Source organism: Sapajus apella, unplaced genomic scaffold (genome assembly GCF_009761245.1).
Source record: "Sapajus apella isolate SASKATOON/1434 unplaced genomic scaffold, GSC_monkey_1.0 scaffold32, whole genome shotgun sequence".
Lineage (NCBI taxonomy): Eukaryota > Metazoa > Chordata > Mammalia > Primates > Cebidae > Sapajus > Sapajus apella.
In genome coordinates this window covers 3,956,670-3,976,597 of record NW_022436972.1, presented here as the reverse complement: position 1 = coordinate 3,976,597, position 19,928 = coordinate 3,956,670, and the positions used below count along the sequence as shown (strand labels likewise).

Here is a 19,928-nt window from a genome sequence, read left to right as displayed (position 1 = left end):
TATATATATATATATATATATTTTAGGTTCAGAGTCTTGCTCTGTTGCCGAGGCTGGAGTACACTGGTGTGAACACAGCTCACTGCAGCCTCGACCTCCTGGGCTCAAGCAACTCTCCTGCCTCAGCCTCCTAAGTAGCTGGGACCACAGTCGCACGCCACCACATCTGGCTAAGTTTTACTTTTTTGTAAAGACAGGGTCTCACCATGTTTACCAGGCTGTAGTTGAACTCTTGAGCTCGGGTGATCTTCTGGACTCAGCCTCTCAAAGTGCTAGGATCATAGACATGAGCCACTGCACCCAGTTTCAGTAATTTTTAAGCCTCAGTAATTTTTATGAATGAATGTTTTCAATTCTTTTGGATAAAAGGGTCCTGAGATCAGAAAGTTTGAGAACCACTGATCTAGATGGGAAGCAGGCAGCTGATCAGATGAGTATAATACATTATGGTAAGTTCTGGGGTAGAAGTAAAGTCTGGGTGCAGTGGAAACAGTAGGAGAGGTACCACCAAGGATAGGGGAGTCATGGAAAGACATAGACTAGTTGAACTTTGAAGCATTGGTAGGAGTTATCCAGACAGAGAAAAATGGCCCTGGGGAGCCATGGAAGGAAGAGGGTTATGGGCTCAAAGTTGCTATTTAGAGATGAGTTACTCTGGTAGTTAGCTGTGTGGTAGACAAGAGGCCATTTAAGCAAAACATGAGAACCAATAAAATTGTTTAAAAATATCCAGACTGAGGGACTGAGTACAGTGGCTCATGCCTGTAATCCCAGCAGTTTGGGAAGCAAAGGTGGGAGGGTCACTTGAGGCCCGAAGTTCAAAACCAGCAAGACTTTAACATAGCAAAAACTTTGGAAAGTAGCTGGTTGTGGTGGCGCCTGCCTGTAGTCCTGCATACTCAGAAGGCTGAGATGGGAGGAAAGCTTGAGCCCAGGAGTTTGAGGCCACAGTAAGCTGTGACTGTGGCCCTCCAGCCTGGGTGACAGAGCAAGAACCTGTCCCATAACAACAACAAAATGCCAGCAATACCCAAGTTGTATTGTTTAAAAGCAGTCATGGTGATTCATCAACTGTGGATACTTACTGAATACTTATAATGTGGTATGAGACCCTTGCCTCAGTGAGTGTACTGTTTTAACTTTTGCTAAAGTATGAGAGAAGGAATGGAATATGTTTGATTTTTGAGGTGGGGTATAGGAGAAAACATTAGGGGTTTAAAACTGGAAAAGGAAATCAATGAATATTTAGTCAGCTGAATTTAATTGAGGGATACTTGTGACTATTGTCGATTATTAGTTGGACAGCTTGATTCTTTGTCATAATGGTTGAAGTAGGAGTTTAGTAATAAGAAAATATTATAAGTTTCAGTGAGCCAAGATCATGCCAGAGCACTCCAGCCTAAATGACAGAACCAGACGTTGTTAAAAACAAAAATAATAATATTGTAATGAACTAAGTTGCTTTAAATCCACTAGTACTTTATTATGCCAGACTAGAAAGTCTTATCAATAAAGTTTATGGGTTTTTTATATTTTATTTTTCACTAGGTATTTTCTAGAGTTTCTGTTGTGTGACCTGAAATTTTTTATTCTAAAATTTTAATTCTGAAAAGGAGACACTGTGTATATACATGTAGTTGGTTTGGTTATTTTTATCTGTGATTACCAGGGTCATCCTCAAATGTCTTGTTGATTTTTCACAAGTCACTTAAAAGTTTAAAGGACAACATCATTGCAATATAACCTGTCTTTCAGAATTATAATTGCATGCTAGAATATTAAGTAAATGTGAACCCTCTGTTTTTACTTCTTGAGAAAATAGACTAAAAACTAAAATAAAAATTTTAAGGGACTTTATGATTTAAAAGAAATAAGAGGAATAAAACAGAACCTATTCTCCCATGCCTTTTCTTTTCAGAGGAAATATATGTTCATTTTCTTAGAGAAAAATGGATTTTTTAACTGGATTAAAATGCTGCACTAGGTTGCACAACTAAAAAAGAAAAGAAAAAAAATCCTGCACTAGGTTGTATGAATTCTTCTACTTCTTTGTTTTGTAGTTATCTGTTGATGAGTCTGGTTTTGCCATCACACAGAGATCAGACTGCACTGTGTTCATCATTGATTCCGTCACTATGGCTAATGGTTAGAAATGTTAACTGAATGAAAGAATAAAAGGTTGTAAGAAAAACACTGTCTTTTCCTCCCTTACTGTGTATAGGAGTTGGAGGAGCTTTAGAAAATGACGATCCTTCCAAAATGGTTATGGTATTGGCCGCTACTAACTTCCCTTGGGACATTGATGAAGCTTTGCGAAGAAGGTTAGAAAAAAGGATATATATACCTCTCCCAACAGGTATGATGACTTCTTTATTTTTTATTTTTATTTTTTTTTTGAAAGAAAGAAACAGAAGGAGAAAGGGGGAGAGAACAGGAGTCTTGCTCTATTGCCCAGGCTGGAATGCAATCTAAAAATAGGTATTAAAAATCTCTTTATTGCTGATAATTGTGCTTAACAGCGGAGACAGGAAGGAGTAAGGGAAGAAAATAACAGCCAACCAATATTTCATTTAAGTCTGTGAAATGCTGTGCAAATGCTGAAGAGTGATTTACATCCAATTATGTGGTCACTTTCAAAATAGGTGTAATATGATACTGAGAAAAAATGTATGTTCTGTGGACCTGGGGTGAAGAATTCTATAAATATTCACTGCGTTTACTTGTTCCAGGTCTGAGTTCAAATCATAGATGTCCCTGTTAATTTTCTATCTTGTTGATCCGTCGAATATTAACAATGTGGTGTCAAAGTCTCCCACTACTATTGTGTGGGAGTTCAAGTCTCTTTATAAGTCATTAAGAATTTGTCTTATGTATCTGGGTGTTCTTATATTAGGTGCGTATATATTTATGATCATTGACTCCTGTTGTTGCATTGATCCTTTTACTATTATGTAATGTCCTTCTTTGTTTCTTTTAGTCTTTGTTACTATTAAAGTCTATTTTGTCAGAGACAAAAGTTACAACTCCTGTTTTCTTTTTTTTTTTTTTTTCTCTCCATTTGATTGGTAGGTCTTCCACCAGCCCTTTGAGTCTTTGTGTGTCCTTGCTTATGAGATGGATCTAGATACAGCGAACCGATGGGTTTTGACTTTTTCTTCAATTTGCCTGTTTGTGTCTTTGATTGGGGCATTTAATCCATTTAAATTTAGGATTAATATTGATATTTGTGAGTTTAATATTGTCGTTTAATGCTAGCTGGCTATTTTGCCCATTAGTTGATATAGATTCTTCATTATGGAGATACTCTTTACCTTTTGGTAAGTTTTTGGGATGACTGATACTGGTTGTTCCTTTCTGTGTATACAGAAGCTCTTGTAAAGCAGGCCTGGTGGTGATGAAATCTCTGAGTGCTTGCTTGTTCGTGAAAAATTTTATTTTTTCTTCATTTATGAAGCTTAATTTGGCTGGATATGAGATTCTGGGTTGAAAATTCTTTTCTTTGAGGATATTGAATATTGACCCCCACTCTCTTCTAGTTTGTAGGGTTTCAGCTGAGAGATCTACTGTGAGTCTGATAGGCTTCCCTTTATGGGTAACCTGACCTTTCTCTCTTGCTGCCCTTAGAATTTTCTCCTTTATTTCAACCCTGGTGAATCTAACGATTATGTGTCTTGGGGTTGCTCTACTTGAGGAATATCTTTGTGGTGTTCTCTATATTACCTGAAGTTGAGTATTTTCCTGCCTTACTAGGTTAGGAAAGTTTTCCTGAATAATATCCTGAAGAATATTTTCCAACTTGGATTCATTCTCTTCATGACATTCAGGTACACCTATCAAACATAAATTAGGTCTTTCTTGGAGACTTTGCTCATTCCTTTTTACTTTTTCTTCTCTAATCTTGTCTTCTCGTTTTGTTTCATTAAGTTGGTCTTCGACCTCTGATATCCTTTCTTCTGCTTGATCAATTCGACTGTTAAAACCTATGCATACTTCGCGGAGTTCTTGTATTGTATTCTTCAGTTCCATTAATTCACTTATATTCCTCTCTAGATTGTCTACTCTCGTTAGGATTTTGTCAAACCTTTTTTCAAGGTTCTTAGTTTCTTTACATTGAGCTAGAACATGTTCTTTCAACTCACAGAAGTTTCTTATTATCCACCTTCTGAAGCCCAAATCTGTTAATGGAACGCACTCGTTCTCCATCAGGCCTTGTTCCCTTGATGAGGAACTGTGATCCCCTGTAGAGGGAGAGGCATTCTGATTTTGGGTATTCTCAGCCTTTTTACACTGGTTTCTTCCCGTTATTGTAAATTTCTCCACCTGTCATCTTTGTAATTAATTACCAACTTTAAAATTAGGTCTCTGAGTGGACGTCCAACTTGTTGATTCCCAACGTGGAATCTGAGCAACCCACTGTGCTGGCCAAAACAGCCGCGTTAAGATTCGTGGTGTTTTTCTGCCCAGGAATCTCAGGTCTGGCTTCCTTCTTGAGTCCCTTTTTCAATCAGCTGAATAGGCGACTCTGCCTTCCTGGAGCTCCAAACATTGACCAAAAGGGGACCCAGTCCTGTTTACTCTGCAGCAAGAACCGCTGCGCCAGGGCACCAGCAAAACCGCCATGCCGGCCGCAAGAGTCGTGTTGGCGACCCATGGGGCTCCTCCACTGGGAATCGCCTGGTCCGTGAGCAACAAAAATTCATCTGAAAATGTGGCGTCCTCTTCTCTGCGCTTTCACTGGGAGCTACAATCCTGAGCTGCTAGTAATCAGCCATCTTGGGTCTCCTCCCTATTTTGAGCTTTCTGTTATGTTTCCCATGTATCTAAATCTTTATTTCATTGCCATTCTGCTTAAAGAAGTTTATAGCATCACAAAACTAATTTGTAGTAGATATAAACACAGGCCACAGTACTCTACTGAAATTTCTTACATTGCAGAGAAATCCTTGAATTTAGAACAATATTTATGTTAATAAATTTGGTAGCACTTTTAAGTTTTCACTTTTAAACTTGAAGTTTTTTTGGATCTTTTTCAAAATATGCTGTTTTGGAATATGTGTATACATACACATATATACACACATGCACACACACACACATACATAAATGTATATATTCTTTTTTTTTTTTTTTTTTGAGACAGAGTTGCATTCTGTTGCCCAGGCTGAAGTGCAGTAGCGGTATGATCTCAGGTCACTGCAGCCTCCACCTACTAAGTTCAGGTGATTCTTGTTCCTCAGCCTTCTGAACTGGGATTACAGATGTACACCACCACCCCCAGCTATTTTTGTATTTTTTGTAGAGACGGGGTTTTGCCATGTTGTCCAGGCTGGTCTTGAGCTAATAATCTCCGCCTTTAGCAAGTTATAATATTTTGACTCATGTAGGGTCTTGCCTCAATGAATCAGGGTGGTGGCTGCTGAAGGGTGGGGTGGCAGTATCCACTTCTTAAATAAGAAAACACTGAAGTCTGCTGTATCAGTTGTCTCTTCCTTTCATGAAAGAGTTCTCTGTAGCATGCATTGCTGTCTGATAGCATTTTTTTTTACCTATAACAGCACTTCTTTTGAAAGTGGAGTTGATTCTCTTCAAATCTGCTGCTGTCTTATCAACTAAGTTTATAAACTAAGTTTATAGAATATTCTAAATCCTTTGTTGTTATTTCAACAATGTTCACAGCATCTTCACGGGAGATTCTACCTCTAGAAATATTTTCTTTGCTTATCTATAAGAAGCAACTTCTTGTCTGTTCAAGTTTTATCACGAGATTGCAGCAATCCACTTTTGGAGGCCAAGGAGGGCGAATCTCCTTGTTAGCATTTTCTTTTTTAGCAATGAAGTATTTTTACATTAAGATGTCTATTTTTTTTAATGTAATGCTGTGGTACACTTAATAGACTATATTGTAAATACAGCTTTTCTATGCATTGGGAAACCAGGAAATTTGTGTGACTCACGTTATTGTGGTGGTCTGCAGCCAGACCTGCAATATCTTTGTATTTAGGAAGTTCTGGGCTTTTATTTCTTCAAATGAGCTCTCTGTTTCTTTCTCACTCTTATTCCTCTGGAGCTTCCATTTTATGTTTATTGGTCTATTTTACGGTATCAAAGTCCCTTAGACTTTCTTCACATGTTTTCATTCTTTTTCTTTTTTGTTTCTGACGTGATAATTTCAAATGACTTGTCTTGGGGTTCACTAAGTATTCTGCTTGATCAAGACTGCTATTGATCCTTTTTACTGAATCTGTATATTTTAGCTCCAAAATTTTTGTTTGGTTCTTTATATAGCTTCTGTCTGTTAAATTCTTTCTTTGCTTGTGCATCGTTCTCCTGATTACATTTAATTGTTTTTCTGGGTTATCCTGTATATTGCTGAGGTTCTTTAAAGATGGTTATATTGAATTCTTTGTTGGATAATTCTTAGATTTTTTTTTTCATTGATTCCTAGAAATTATTTTTTTCCATTTATTGTCCATGTTTCTCTTTAACATGTGCCTTGTTTTTTCTGTTGTTGTGATTTTTGCATTTAAAAGAACAGCAAGCCCTTTGGATCTTTTATGAACTCACTTTGTGCAGGGGAAGACCTTCGCCAATTATCATGGCTGAATATTCCAAGGATCTCCCAAACCTTTTGTGGGGCTACCGCTTCTCTGGGCTTATGCGTGTAATTTCCCAGTTAGAGAGATTTGCTGATTTCTTTTTCATGAGTTTGTGGTCTCTCATGCTCCTTCTGTTATCTTTATGTGGTATTGTAGGTTCTCTGGCATGCAACAAATTACTTAACTCTCTTTTGTTTTTTGTGGCCTCTGGGCCTCCAAGGTCACCCAGTTCCATCAATCCTTCAAGTCAGGTGAGATAGAAATCAGTCCCTTGGGCAGTCTTCTGAAAAACTGAAACATTAGATACACATTCCACTTCTCTCTTTCCCCCTCAAGTAAGGAGCCACAAGCTGGTTGCTTTCTCCCAATCATATGGACCTGTGTTGGCTTTTGTCTGTTGTTTTGTAAGTTGCTAGTGCTGCAACAAGTTGCTGAGTTCTCTCTTTGTGCCACTCCAAGTGTGGCAAGACAGAAACCAGTCCCTTGGGTAGCCCTGTGAAAAGCTGGAATGCTGGATGTATATTCTGCTTTTCTCTTTCTCCCAAGGGAGAAGTTATGAGGTAGGCATTTCCTCTTGATTACAGGAAGCTCTGCTAGCTTGAGGAAGGAGCTAACTCAATTAACATGAAATGGCTTTTCTTACTCATTTCAGTGCAGTTCTAGGCTTTGAGCTTGCCTGTGGTTCTGTGACTTCCTAACTAGTGTCTGAAGTTGTTATAAAGGCTTTTTGAACTATATTTATTGTTAAGTTGTTTTTTCTGTGGCGGAACTTCTACAGGAAGTCTGAGACATCCTATTCTACTACCTTGCTGATGTCACTTTTGGCCTCCATTATTTTTTTGACACATGGTCAGCTGCCATTCATATCATTGTTCCCTTGTGTGTGATGTGTCTTTCTCTCTCTGGCCACTTTTTTTTTAAATCAACTTTACTGAAGAATAAATTTTATTTATTTAAAATTTGATGAGTTTGGCAGTTATACAGCCTTGAAACCACACCACAGTTAAGATGGAGATCGTGTCTTTTATCCTCAAAAGATTCCTTGTGCACCTTGTAATCCATCCTTCCCTCTTCCCTCTACACCTTCCCCTCAGGAAACCACTGGTCCAATTTTTGTCAGTATAAAGTAGTTTGAAGTTCATATTAATAGAATCATACAGTAGGTATTATTTTGTGACTATCTTCTTTTACTCAGCATGGTGATTTTGAATTTCATCCATGTTTGTTGTTTTTATTGGTGAGTAGTATTTGTTACATTACATGAACATACCACAGATTGTTTATCCATTGTCTTCTTGATAAATTTTTGGATTATTTCTAGTTTGGGGCTATTGTGAATAAAGCTGCTGTGAATAGTCATGTTCAAGTCTATGTAGACATACACTTTTTGTCCTTCTTGGTTAAATACCTATATGTGAAATGACTGGGGCATGTGGTGTGGTATATATCTACTGTAGAAAATAAGTTGGCATATTCTTGAGTGATTGTCTTCTATGGTGTTTTTAAGATACTCTATTTATCTTTGTGTTTCAGCAGGTTGACTGTGATTTGCCTCTGTGGGATTTTCCTTTTGTCTTGCATGTATGTTGGACTTCTTGATATTGTCTCAAAGGACATTAAAACTCTGTTAAATGTTTTTTTCCCAAAATTTTTCTTTATACTTTTAAGGCTGGATAATTTCTAGTCATCTATCTTCATGTTTACTGACACTTTCTTTTGTCATCCCCAATCTGCCTAGTGAATTTTTTATTTTAGATACTGTATTTTCCAAGTCTAGCATTTCCATTTGGTTACTTTTTATAGTTTTCATTACTTGGCTGGGATTCCTCATTTGATTATTTATTATTCTCTCTTTTGAAAAATTTTTTTGACATCCTTCCCTTGAAAAAGTAGAGCTTAATTCCCCTCCATTTGAATGTGGATTAGACTTAGTGATTTTCTTCTAAGGAACAGAATATGGCAGAAGTAATGCTAAATGATTTCTGAGGCTAGATCATGAAAAAGATAGTTTCTGCCTGACTCTCCCTCACTTGGATCACATGGGATAATTTGCTCTTGGGGAAGCCACCTGTCATGCTTGGAAACATGTGGAGAAGCCCAAATGGAAAGGAACTGAAGTTTTCCACCAGCAAGCAGTACCATCATGCCAGCCGTGTGAGTGAGCTACCTTTGGAGACTGTAGTTCTGGTCCATATATTGATTGCAACTTCCTGAGAGACCTTGTATTAGTCAGGGTTCTACAGAGAAACAGAACCAACAAGATGTGTATGTTGAGACAGGTTTATTTTAGGCAGTTGGCTCACACAATTATGGGGGCTGGTAAGTCCAAAATCTGTACCCTGAGCTGGCAGATTAGAGACCCAGGAAGAGCTGATATTGCAGTTCAGGTCCAAAGGCTATCAGGCTGGAAACCCAGGGAGAACCAGTGTTGCAGTTGAAATCTGAAGGCCATTTGCTGAATTTCCTCTTCCTGTGGGGGCGTTCAGTGTTGTGTTTTATTCATACCTTCCATTGATTAGATGAGGCCTACCCACATTAGGAAGGGCAGTCTACTTTACTCAAAGTCCACCAATTTAAATGTTACTTTCATTGAAAAACATGCTCACAGACAGATTCAGAATAATTTTTCATTTTTCTTTTTCTTTTTTTTTTTTTTTTTTGAGACAGAGTTTCACTCTTGTTGCCCTGGCTGGAGTACAGTGGTGCAATCTCAGCTCACTGCAACCTCCACTTCCTGGGTTCAAGCAGTTCTTCTGCCTCAGCCTCCCAAGTAGCTGGGATTACAAGTGTGTGCCACCATGCCTGGCTAATTTTGTATTTGTAGTAGAGATGGGGTTTCACCATGTTGGTCAGACTGGTCTTGAACTGCTGACCTCAAGTGATTCACCCGCCTCCACCTCCCAAAGTGCTGGGATTACAGACCTGAGCCACTGTGCCCAGGCCAGAATAATTTTTCATCCACTCTTTGGGCACCATTGCCCAGCCAAGTTGACATATAAAATTAACCATTATAGACCCCAAGCTAGAACTTTCTGGCTATGCCACTCTTAAACTCTTAACACACAGAAACTCTGAGGATAACAAATAGTTATATTAAGTCTCTAAGTTTTAGTGTAAATTTTTATTCAGAAATAGATAATCTACTTTATAGTTTTTGTCAGCTAATTTTAGCATTTGATTCATTTCTGTTAGCTACTTTTTAATTTTCTTGAGTGTGGACCATATTTTTCTGCTTCTTCACATATCCAGTAATTTCATTGTATGCACTACATTAGTAGGGATTACAGGTTATGTATTTTCCTTTAAATGGTGTTCTGGCAGGCACTCAGATTACTGGCAGAACTAAGAAAAGTCAGTATTCAGTTCTTTACTGCCTTTTGGCTAATACATGAAAATAGTTTTCTTTATATTCTGTCTCATTTTATAGTTGTTTACCATAGGAGGGCAAGTTTGGTAACAGTTATTTCATCATGACTAGAAGTGGAAACTTCACCTGTGAATTTTGAAACTTAATTTTTGTAACATATTCCTTGATCACTTTTTTGACTGGACCCCAAGGGTACATAACATAATTAATTGATAGATTTTTGGCTCACAGATTCTATCTTATATTATCGTTTCTGGCTGTTACTCTGTATTCTATTAATTTAATAATCTCATTTTCTTACAATAGTGCTTATTTGGCTGGGCTAGGTTAAAACTGCAGTAAAACAGTGGAATGCATGAGCCAAGGGCTCTGCACAGTATTTTTGGAATGGAGAGGGAGGAATCATAAATTCTGACTGGCATACTTAGGGAAGATTTCATGAAGGAAGTTGCATTTTAACTGAATTTTCATAGAGAAAAGTAGAATTGAAGTCATCATGGGTGCTTGAAAATGAATAGATAGATAGGTGTTGGGGCTGGAGCCAACTGATAGGATAAAAGGGTCTGGAAGAGATTGAACAATAAAGAAAATTTAAGAAGATGAGAGATCTGAAAAGAATGATTTTGGAAATCCAGAATAAAATTAATGAAAAGAAACATAGAATGTGTTAAAATTTTAAAAATTGGACATTTTATGAACAAAAGCAACTGTGAATTAGAATTTTTATTTGAAAAAGGCAAGGATTACAAGAATCAGGATAGATGAAACCAGAAAGCCATCATCTAATGTGCCTTTTTATGTAATTTCCATAAAGAAATGTGCATATTTCTTTAAGAATTAGAACTTGGTAGCAAGAAAAGCCAATATATCACTTGCTCTTGTGGTTTAACAAATAACTCTAAGATTTAATGGGACAAAGTAATCATATTATTACTCTGACGTCGAATGGGGCACAGTGGGGATGGTTTGTGTCTGTTCCGTGATTCCTTGGGTCATGGCTGGGGGCAGCTGCACAGCTGGGGCCTAGGATCCTCTGGAATGTCTTCATTCACATGTTTGGACCTCTGCTGGGACTGTCTCTCAGGAGCACCTATGTTTTACATGTGGCCATTTAATGTGGCCTTGGGACATTTGCATCTCATAGATGGTAGCTCCGTGCTCCAGATGTGATTGTTCCACTGCATAAGGTGGAAATGGCATCAGCTTTTATGAATTAGCTTTGGAGGTTATATAATGTCCCTTCTGCTCATACTTCTGTCATTCTCAGGCCCACACCAATCAAGGGAAGGGGAATTAGACTGCCTCCGGGTTGGGGACTAGTAGGGTCACATTGTAGAAATGCGTGTGGGTTGGGAGATAACTGCTACTGCCATCTTGGTAAATACAATCTGCTTTAGTCAGTGGCAAAATCATAGGCACAAGTGAATTCTAACATCCTTACCTTAAGGCTTTTCTCCTTTTAAGCATCTATTATGGCAGCAGCTACCTGGTGAGCCCAATATACTCCTTCCTCAACTTCCCTTCATTTAATTCTGTTTTACATTTAGGCTGACCCCCTAAACACCAAGGCATTAGAGTCCTTTTGACTCAGAGTGACTGTGACTTCCTATTACATCAGGGTCAGAGTCCTTTTATTTTTATTTTGTTATTATATTCCTTTTACTGCAAGTTCACACCTTATGTATCCTATCTGTGTCTGTTTGCATCTATCAGTACTTTATTGTATTTTTCTACTTTCTACCCTTTTTTTTCTCATTCTGCTGCACACATGCTTCTTTCTACTTCTGTGTCATTATCTATGGTACTCCCATTTCCCAGGTTCTCTCTTCCCTTCTCTTTAAATTTTACCCTTTTCAAAGCCAGTGTTACAGCATGTGGATGTCGTGCAGTCTTCTCTCCCTGGCCTGTCTTGTGTCCCCAGGTGTTTCATCTGGGTTGCTGCTTTCCCAGATGTCTCTCAGGAAAAGGACACTTCTGTCTCCCCAGAGTCCTCTTTGTTGATTGACTGGTGGTGGGGGCAGTGAACATTTACTGAGTACTTACCATGGGCCAGGCTTTGCATGCATCAACTCACCTAACCCTCATGACAGCCTTATAAGGTAGATTCTCTTCTTATTTCACTTAGGAAACTGATACACCCAGAGGCTAAGTGAGAGCAGGCATATGAGTCCACAGCCCAGATAGGCAGGCCCAGAGCATAGTATTTTTAACTGTACTGGACTGCCTGGTGTATTCAAGAGGAGTTATTTAAGGAGTGTATGATTCTTCTAACAACATTTATTTAAATTTAGAATGTGTATTCACGTTGTGATACAGAATTGACCATTACACTATTATTAACAACGCATTAATCCCTCGTTAAATCTTTTCACAAGCTTATTGAATATCATTAATTAATTTTTATAGAGCTGATAAGTTTTACGACTATTCTGAAAAATTACTGATATAACTAGTATTAAGTTACTTGCCCCCAAAATCATAGTTACTAGGGAAACAGAGGATGCTCCTGGTTAAGCTTCAGTACCACCAAGTCCTCGTTTATGATGAGGTTTATGTTCCCAGGTTCATTTTAAGTTGGCTGTCTGGAACTTCGTTTCGATGGGAGAATATATTATATTAAACTTGGTGTTAGGATCTTAGGCCAGACACAGTGAAACATTTGATTTACACATACAGTGGTATTCTAATATTGGGCCTGTAGGAATGAAAAGGGGTATTTGTTCACTGGCTGTCTCTGGCTCTATGTGGAACATGGTGTAACGATGTTCTTATGTTACGTTAGTTCTTACCTGGACATCAGGCGAACATCAGCCTTCTGTAGCAGTAGGCACAGGAGCTTCCTCCCCTCACCCCTTCCTGTCCCTACCCCTCTTGCCTTCAGCCTTACTGGAGGACTTCTTCGGCTGTAAACCACATATTGAGCAGGTTCCAGTCCTACCCTTTCTGTTTTCTGGTAATCCCAAATCACACCTGCTTGCTGCTTTTGGCACTGCTGTGCTCAGAGTGTGTGTGTGTGTGTGTGTGTGTGTGTGTGTGTGTGTGTGTAATCCCAAATCACACCTGCTTGCTGCTTTTGGCACTGCTATGCTCAGTGTGTGTGTGTGTGTGTGTGTGTGTGTGTGTGTGTGTGTTTTCTCCAGTAGCTGGTAAAGCAGACAGCCCTGTTACCAGCTCGGCTCCAGGAGAAGTGGAGCCTCCTCGCAACTCAGCAGCTCTCAGTGTGCTTCTTCCCAGCATGGCTTCTTCCTGCCCCCTGCTAGGGGTCACCACTTTTCCCTTACGATGATTTCCTCTTATGGAAATATCTTATGGAAATAATGTATTGCTTTTCCATATAATTTTATCATCTAATAATATATCCCCAAACAAAGTTTACCTCCTTTTAAACTTTACATAAATGAAATCACATGGATTGTGTTCATTTGTATCTTCTTTCACTCAGTGTACTTTATTTATTTATTTTTTTTTTTTGAGACGAAGACTTGCCCAGGCTAGAGTTCAGTGGTGAAATCTTGGCTCACTGCAACCTCCGGATCCTGGTTCAAGCGGTTCTTCTGCCTTAGCCTCTTGAGTAGCTGGGATCACAGGCACCTGCCACTGTGCCCAGCTAATTTTTGTATTTTTGGTAGAGATGGGTTTCACCATGTTGGCCAGGCTGGTCTTGAACTCCTGACCTCATGATCTACCCACCTTGGCCTCCCAAAGTGCTGGGATTACAGGCGTGAGCCACCATGCCTGGCCTTTTTGCTCAGTGTATTTTAAGATTCATCCATGTTACCACATAGAGATGCCACCTCAGATTCATTTTTGTTGCTGTGTGGTATTCTATCATATTTGTTTGCTAGGGCTGCCATAACAAATACCAAAGGCTGGGTGGCTTAAACAACAGAATTTAATTTGTTCATAGTACTGGAAGCTAGAAGTACAAGATCAAGGTGTAGGCAGGGTGATTGCATTCTGAGGCCTCTCTTCTTGGCTTGTAGGTGGCCGTCTTGTCCCGGCGCCTTCACGTGGTCTTTCCCTTAGTGGTATTCATGTCCTAATCTCTTCTTCTTACAAAGACACCAGTCATGCTGGATTAGAGTCCATATGGCCTTATTTTGTCTTAATTACCTCTCCTGTCTCCAAATACAGTCACGTTCTTAAGTACTGGGGGTTAGGAGCTGCATAAAAATTTTGAGAGACATGGTTCAACCCATAACATCTATTATGTGATTATATTGAAATGTATCCGTCATGTTATTTAGTGGACATTTTTATTTCTTGTTTTAGGCTGTGATGAACTGTGCTACTGTGAACATTTTCATACATGTGTAATAGTAAGAATGCCAGAATGGAGCATTCCATCCTAGGAGTGAATTGCTAGGTTGTGCTGCAATATTAATAGATGAATTCAGTGTGTTTTCCAAAGTGCTTGTGTTGCAGGATCCTTGGTGGCACCATTGCTGGAGTTTTGCTTGAGCCCAGTGTTCACCCACTTGGCCTGGCAGGCTATGCTCAGCTGGAGCTACTGACCCTGATCCCACACCTGCCAAGGGTGAGCCAGGCACAGAGTGGTGAGGGGTGCATGAGCGAGCGAGCACCGTGGTCTGGCCACTGTGCACAGCCAGGCATGCTGGCTGTTGACTAGTCTTTTTCTTGCTGATTTTTAGGAATTCCTTAAATATTCTTGATATAAGTCTTTGGTTGCTTATATATGTTGCAAATATCTCTCAAACTCAGTAACTTACCTGTTTTCACTATGTTTACAGTATCTTTTAATGAATAGAAGTTTCTTATTTTAATGTGGTCAGTTTAGCCATCTTTTCCTAGTTTAGTTGATTTTTTGAATATATGTCTTGAGAATACTTCCCTGAGGTCATTCAGATATTCTATGTTATCTGATAAAATACTTACAACTTTGCATTTAGGTGTAATATAGCTGGCACTGATTTTCGTGTACAGTATGAGGTAGGACCTGATTTCATTTTTTTCCCTGTGGATAGTCAGCTGTTCTTACATCATTAATTGAAAATCATTCCTTCCCCTCACTGCCTGAACCACCTCTGTCATAAATTCAGTGTCTGTAATGTATGCTTTTGTCTGCTGCTAGGCACCCCGTTCTGTACTATTGATCTATTTGTCTATTTCCACAAGAGTGTCACACTGCTTTGAGTCCTATACCTTTGTAATAAGCCTTGAAATCTGATAGAGCAATTCTTTCCACTTTGCTGATGCTCTTCCAGAGCATCCTGGCTGTTCTTGGTTCTTTCCATTTCCATGAACATTTGGTATCTGCCCATTAATTTCTACAGATAGACTTTTTAGGAGGATCTTTATTGGAATGCTTTGGCTCTGTAAGATCAGTTGGGGCAGGACTGTCAATTAGATGAAGACAAAACAAAATGAACCAAAAAGTAAACACTGGGAAACTGTTTTAGATGAAAGAAGATGAATGAGACATGGTAACTGAATGCAATGTGTTGGTTTGTAAAAGTTACAAAGGCCTGGGACAAATGGGGAAACTTTGCTTTGAATTGTGTATTAGACACTAATGTACCAGTATTAAATCTCCTGATAAGGGTTAGAAATGTTGTGTCTACCTTTTTTCTTAGGCGATACATGCTGAGGAATTTAAGGTGAAGTGTTGTGATGCCTACAGCTGGTGCTCAGTTCAAAAAGTTGGGGGAGGAGAGGAGATGAGGAGGCAGCTAGAGTGATGGCCTAATGTTAGCAATTCACCAAATGTTAGCAATTGGTGAATCTCAGTGAAAGGTAAATGGGTATTCATTGATTTTTCTTTTCCTGTAGATTTAGCATTTTTCAAAGTAAAAGTAGAAGAAAATTAAATTTCATTTTGTATCTGACGAAATAGAGCGCCAGATAAACTAGTAATGCATTATCTTAGTGCGCTGTGCTAAGCAGATTTGCCACTAAAAGCACTAGTGAAATGGCAAACGTGATTGGTTATTTTTAAAATTCTGTAGTATGTTTGAATATACTCAGTTCACATTTAAATCATACTGGAACACCAAATGTCTGTGGGCTTGTGCTCCAAGTAAAAAATACATTAATGAGCTTTTTGTGCCAATTACTGATTTTCAGGAAATGTTCTTTAAACTACTAATAAGAGTTCTGGAGATCCATGTCATACTAACAGGTGAGCAGAGTAATTCATAGGAGTTACACTTGATATGGTCTAATTTTGTAACACTAGTATTAGTGTTTGCTATTAGTATTTGCCACCAGTATTTTTCATGAGAAGCATTTCTGGTGCTTGAAAACTGATATTTATATTTTTCTTGAAGGATCTCAGATTCTTTGTTCTCATAGTAGGTAACTTCACAGTCTATAAAGAAAACCCAGATAGGTTTTTTTGGTCAATATTTAGTTACCGCAACAGAGGCACATAAGAAGTTAAATGATTCCGTAAGTCATGCAGTGATTGGTAATAATACAAATGGACACACAGTTATTGCTTCTTCTTTGCATTGGCCTCATTTTTTCCCTCTTTTGTTAATGTCATTTCTTAGCAAAATTATTTGTAAAGTAAAACATCTAACAACACCACCAAAATCTTGTAACAGCAAAAGGAAGAGCCGAGCTTCTGAAGATCAACCTTCGAGAGGTCGAATTAGATCCTGATATTCAACTGGAAGATATAGCCGAGAAGATTGAGGGCTATTCTGGTGCTGACATCACTAATGTTTGCAGGTATTTTTTTAATGATCTGTGATTTTAGACATTAGTTATAAAGTTGGCAGGAGGACGGCTCTTCAAGTCAGTGTAGTTTAGCCCAGTGTAGTTAGACGTGAAAGCAGCTACCCGTAGTTTTGAAATGGTTTTCCATTTGTCCTTTTTTCCCATATAACTTTATTCCTCATTTTTGATCTTTCAATTTTTAAGAAATTGTGTCTAACTTGGTAATAATGACTTTGACAACCTAAGATTACTTTAGCTTTGTGTCAGAGCCTTTCTGCACCAACATAAAGTAATGTTTAGTCTCAGCTGGCATTATTTAAACACATGCAGATGAGCAAAAATGATCAGTGTAAGCTGGAAAAATCTTTCCGTTCAGCAACATCATAATTTTTAGACAGTTCCTGTCACTCTGTGCTTTTTTTGCTTATTTTTCTAACTGTACTTCAATTGACTTTAATAGCCTTTCTTTAAAGCCATAGCATCTGTTTTTCTCACCTTTTCTGCTCGTGTTTTTCCCATGTGCATCTAAGTTTAATGGCATATGATAAGCTCACAATAGTTCCTACTGCTATGATAGTAAAATATTTAAGAACTTGAAATTTTTGTTGGCTTGGCCCTCCTAATAGCTTTTTTGTGATTATGAATTATCCTTTTCTTCCAGCCCTTCATGTTTATTTATAGTTGATCCAAGAGAGCTGCAGATGGGATCGGGAGAAGCCAGAGTTTATGCCTTCAGTTGCCTACAAATACTCCATGTAGAGAATTCCATGTCCACTATATGTGGATATTCATGTTTCAGCGGGAGTGATTCCTGGCTTTATTCCTCTATTTAGGCTGTAGACAAACTGGTCTGTGGTTTGATTATCTTAATATCAGCCATATGTTCACTTCTAAGTGTACAATTCAATATTTCAAAATTCGACTCCAGTTTCCTAAACTTCTTGGCTCACTTTGAGGAGCAAGTGGGGCAAGGAAAATTCAGTACTATTTGAGCTTAACCTAGACATTTAGGGTTCATTAACTATGTACATTTTACATTGTTGGTTATTTGCATCCTGTTTTAACTTCTCCTGAACCCCCAGGATTTTTCTTAAGTGGAAAATTCTAAGCAGCATCATAAAAACTATAAAATAATCTTTTGATTGTTTTTTCATAACTTTGTTACAATTGAAAGTGTTTAAAACATTTGCAGAAATTACTGTTAACTGATTTTGGTATATTTTTAGGGATGCCTCTTTAATGGCAATGAGACGGCGTATCAATGGCTTAAGTCCAGAAGAGATCCGTGCGCTTTCTAAAGAGGAGCTTCAGATGCCTGTTACCAAAGGAGACTTTGAATTGGCCCTTAAGAAAATTGCTAAGTCTGTCTCTGCTGCAGACTTGGAGAAGTATGAAAAATGGATGGTTGAATTTGGATCTGCTTGAATTTCTGTCAGCTCTTTAATTTCTGATATTTTTGTTTATGAAATGTTAAGAAATTCCTGCAATTTTTAAAAAACAGGTTTGGAATTTTTTTGAGTGGAATGGTTTTCACTTAAAGGAAAAAAGTCTAAAACTGTAAAGAATACTAAATGTAGTTGAGAAATAGGAACATTTCATGGCGAGAGTTTGCTAGTCGCCCTCAGCTTTGTGCTGGTATACCACATGTTCCTGCATTAATATTGCACACCCAAACCAATCTATCAGGGAGGCTGAAGAAAGGGAGCAGTGTGCTATTTTAAGAACTTGTTTACAGAAGATTTTAAAAGACCCCTATTTTTCATTTGCATTTGTCATTTTTTTTTCCAATTCTTTGCTCTGTCAACATGAGGGTCATATCTATATATGTTGACTTTAACATCAAAATTGGATTTGTGTCAAATTCATTATTTATTGTTAAGAGAATAAGGGCATATTTTGGCGGAAATAATGAATTTACTAGTTAAACCTTTAGAATTTATTACTTACTGTTAGAGTCTGTCCTGTGGTTAGAATTTTTACGTCCCCTCCCCCTGCCATTTCTTCTATTAGCTGTTTAAGAACGTCTTGAGCTTTATTCAGGAATATTCTCACGCTCTGTGGTATTTGATTCATTTTGCTGGGTTGTTTCTCTGTCTTTAGTATTTTTTGATGGTGCTTCTTAATATTGGAAAGGTGGGAAGAATATTATTGCATTAGATGTAATTCTTCATTCTAGACTTCTCAGTTTATTTTCACTTTTTTTTTTTTTTTTTTTTTTTGAGGCAGAGTCTTGCTCTGTCACCCAGGCTGTAGTGCAGTGGCATGATCTCAGCTCACTGCAACCTCCGCCCCCTAAATTCAAGCAATTCTCCTGCCTCAGCCTCCTGAGTAACTGGGACTATAGGCATACCACCACACCTGGCTATATTTTCACTTTGCTTTCAAAATATTAAAACAGATATATAGCCATTATTTTTCTCAGCTCCAACATTGTTTGCTTTTTGTTGAATTTGATTTTAGTATTTGAGATAAATACTTCGGCATTCTAAACAAGTCCACTCTCTGTGGCTAACACAAAACAAATAAAATCTTTATAGTTTTGCAGACAGCTAGTTTAACAAAACAGTATCATGCATAATGACTGATGTTCATTTGAAAATTTTAAAATTCGTCCTTGTCTAGGTTGAGCACTTTTACTGTAAGATGAGGATAGAAATCTGACGTGGTCACTCAGTTCAGCAGGAATTACACAGTAGAAAGAAGCCAGAAAAAGTAAATGGCACATATCTAATCGCAACTAAATGATCCTGGTGTTAATTTTTATGATTACATGTGTCTTATTAGGCAATTTATTGCTGTAATGGTCAAGCTTTTTAAAATTTATATTTGATAACATCCTGAATTCTCAGTTTTTAGTAGCACTTACTGGTTTAAAACTAAAAATAATACAGCTTTTTGGACACTTAAGCAAGATACTAAGAAAGATTTTTTTTTAAAGAGATTTGATTATTTTTTTTTCCCTGCTAAAAACTGTAAATGCCTTACGTTCTTTTCAGATAACTTAAGCCTGACTGTAAACTCCAGTATTCATCTGAGGCTGTAAATTGCCCTTCTTTCTGAGACACAGATTATAAGATGCCAGATTATAAGGCATAATGATTTTATTGTAATTGAATTCTTCCTAAAAATTGACAGAAGTTTCCTTTTATTCATTAACATTTAAAATAAAGAAATAAGTAGTTCCATTAAGATTATTTTGCAAACTATTGCCATTCAGAAATGTACTTTCTTTTTCCCTGAAGTTTTAGGAGCCATCACCAAAACATTAGTCTTGTGATTGTTAA

General features: G+C 37.9%; 1 protein-coding gene across 7 annotated transcripts in view; it reads left to right on the top strand.

Moving 5' to 3' along the window:
- Positions 1-18,593, top strand: part of KATNAL1 (katanin catalytic subunit A1 like 1) — a 96,341-nt gene extending 77,748 nt beyond the window's left edge. For 5 of the 7 annotated variants that reach the window (XM_032294407.1, XM_032294404.1, XM_032294401.1 and 2 more), the window contains 3 exons: positions 2,222-2,356; positions 16,530-16,656; positions 17,871-18,593. In XM_032294407.1, the coding sequence (XP_032150298.1) occupies positions 2,222-2,356; positions 16,530-16,656; positions 17,871-18,069 (461 nt within the window). In that variant the 3' untranslated portion in view covers positions 18,070-18,593. Of the gene's footprint in view, positions 1-2,221; positions 2,357-16,529; positions 16,657-17,305; positions 17,824-17,870 lie in introns of those variants that run through there. The other 2 variants (XM_032294402.1, XM_032294405.1) reach the window with 2 other exon arrangements.
- Positions 18,594-19,928: the final 1,335 nt, after the last annotated feature.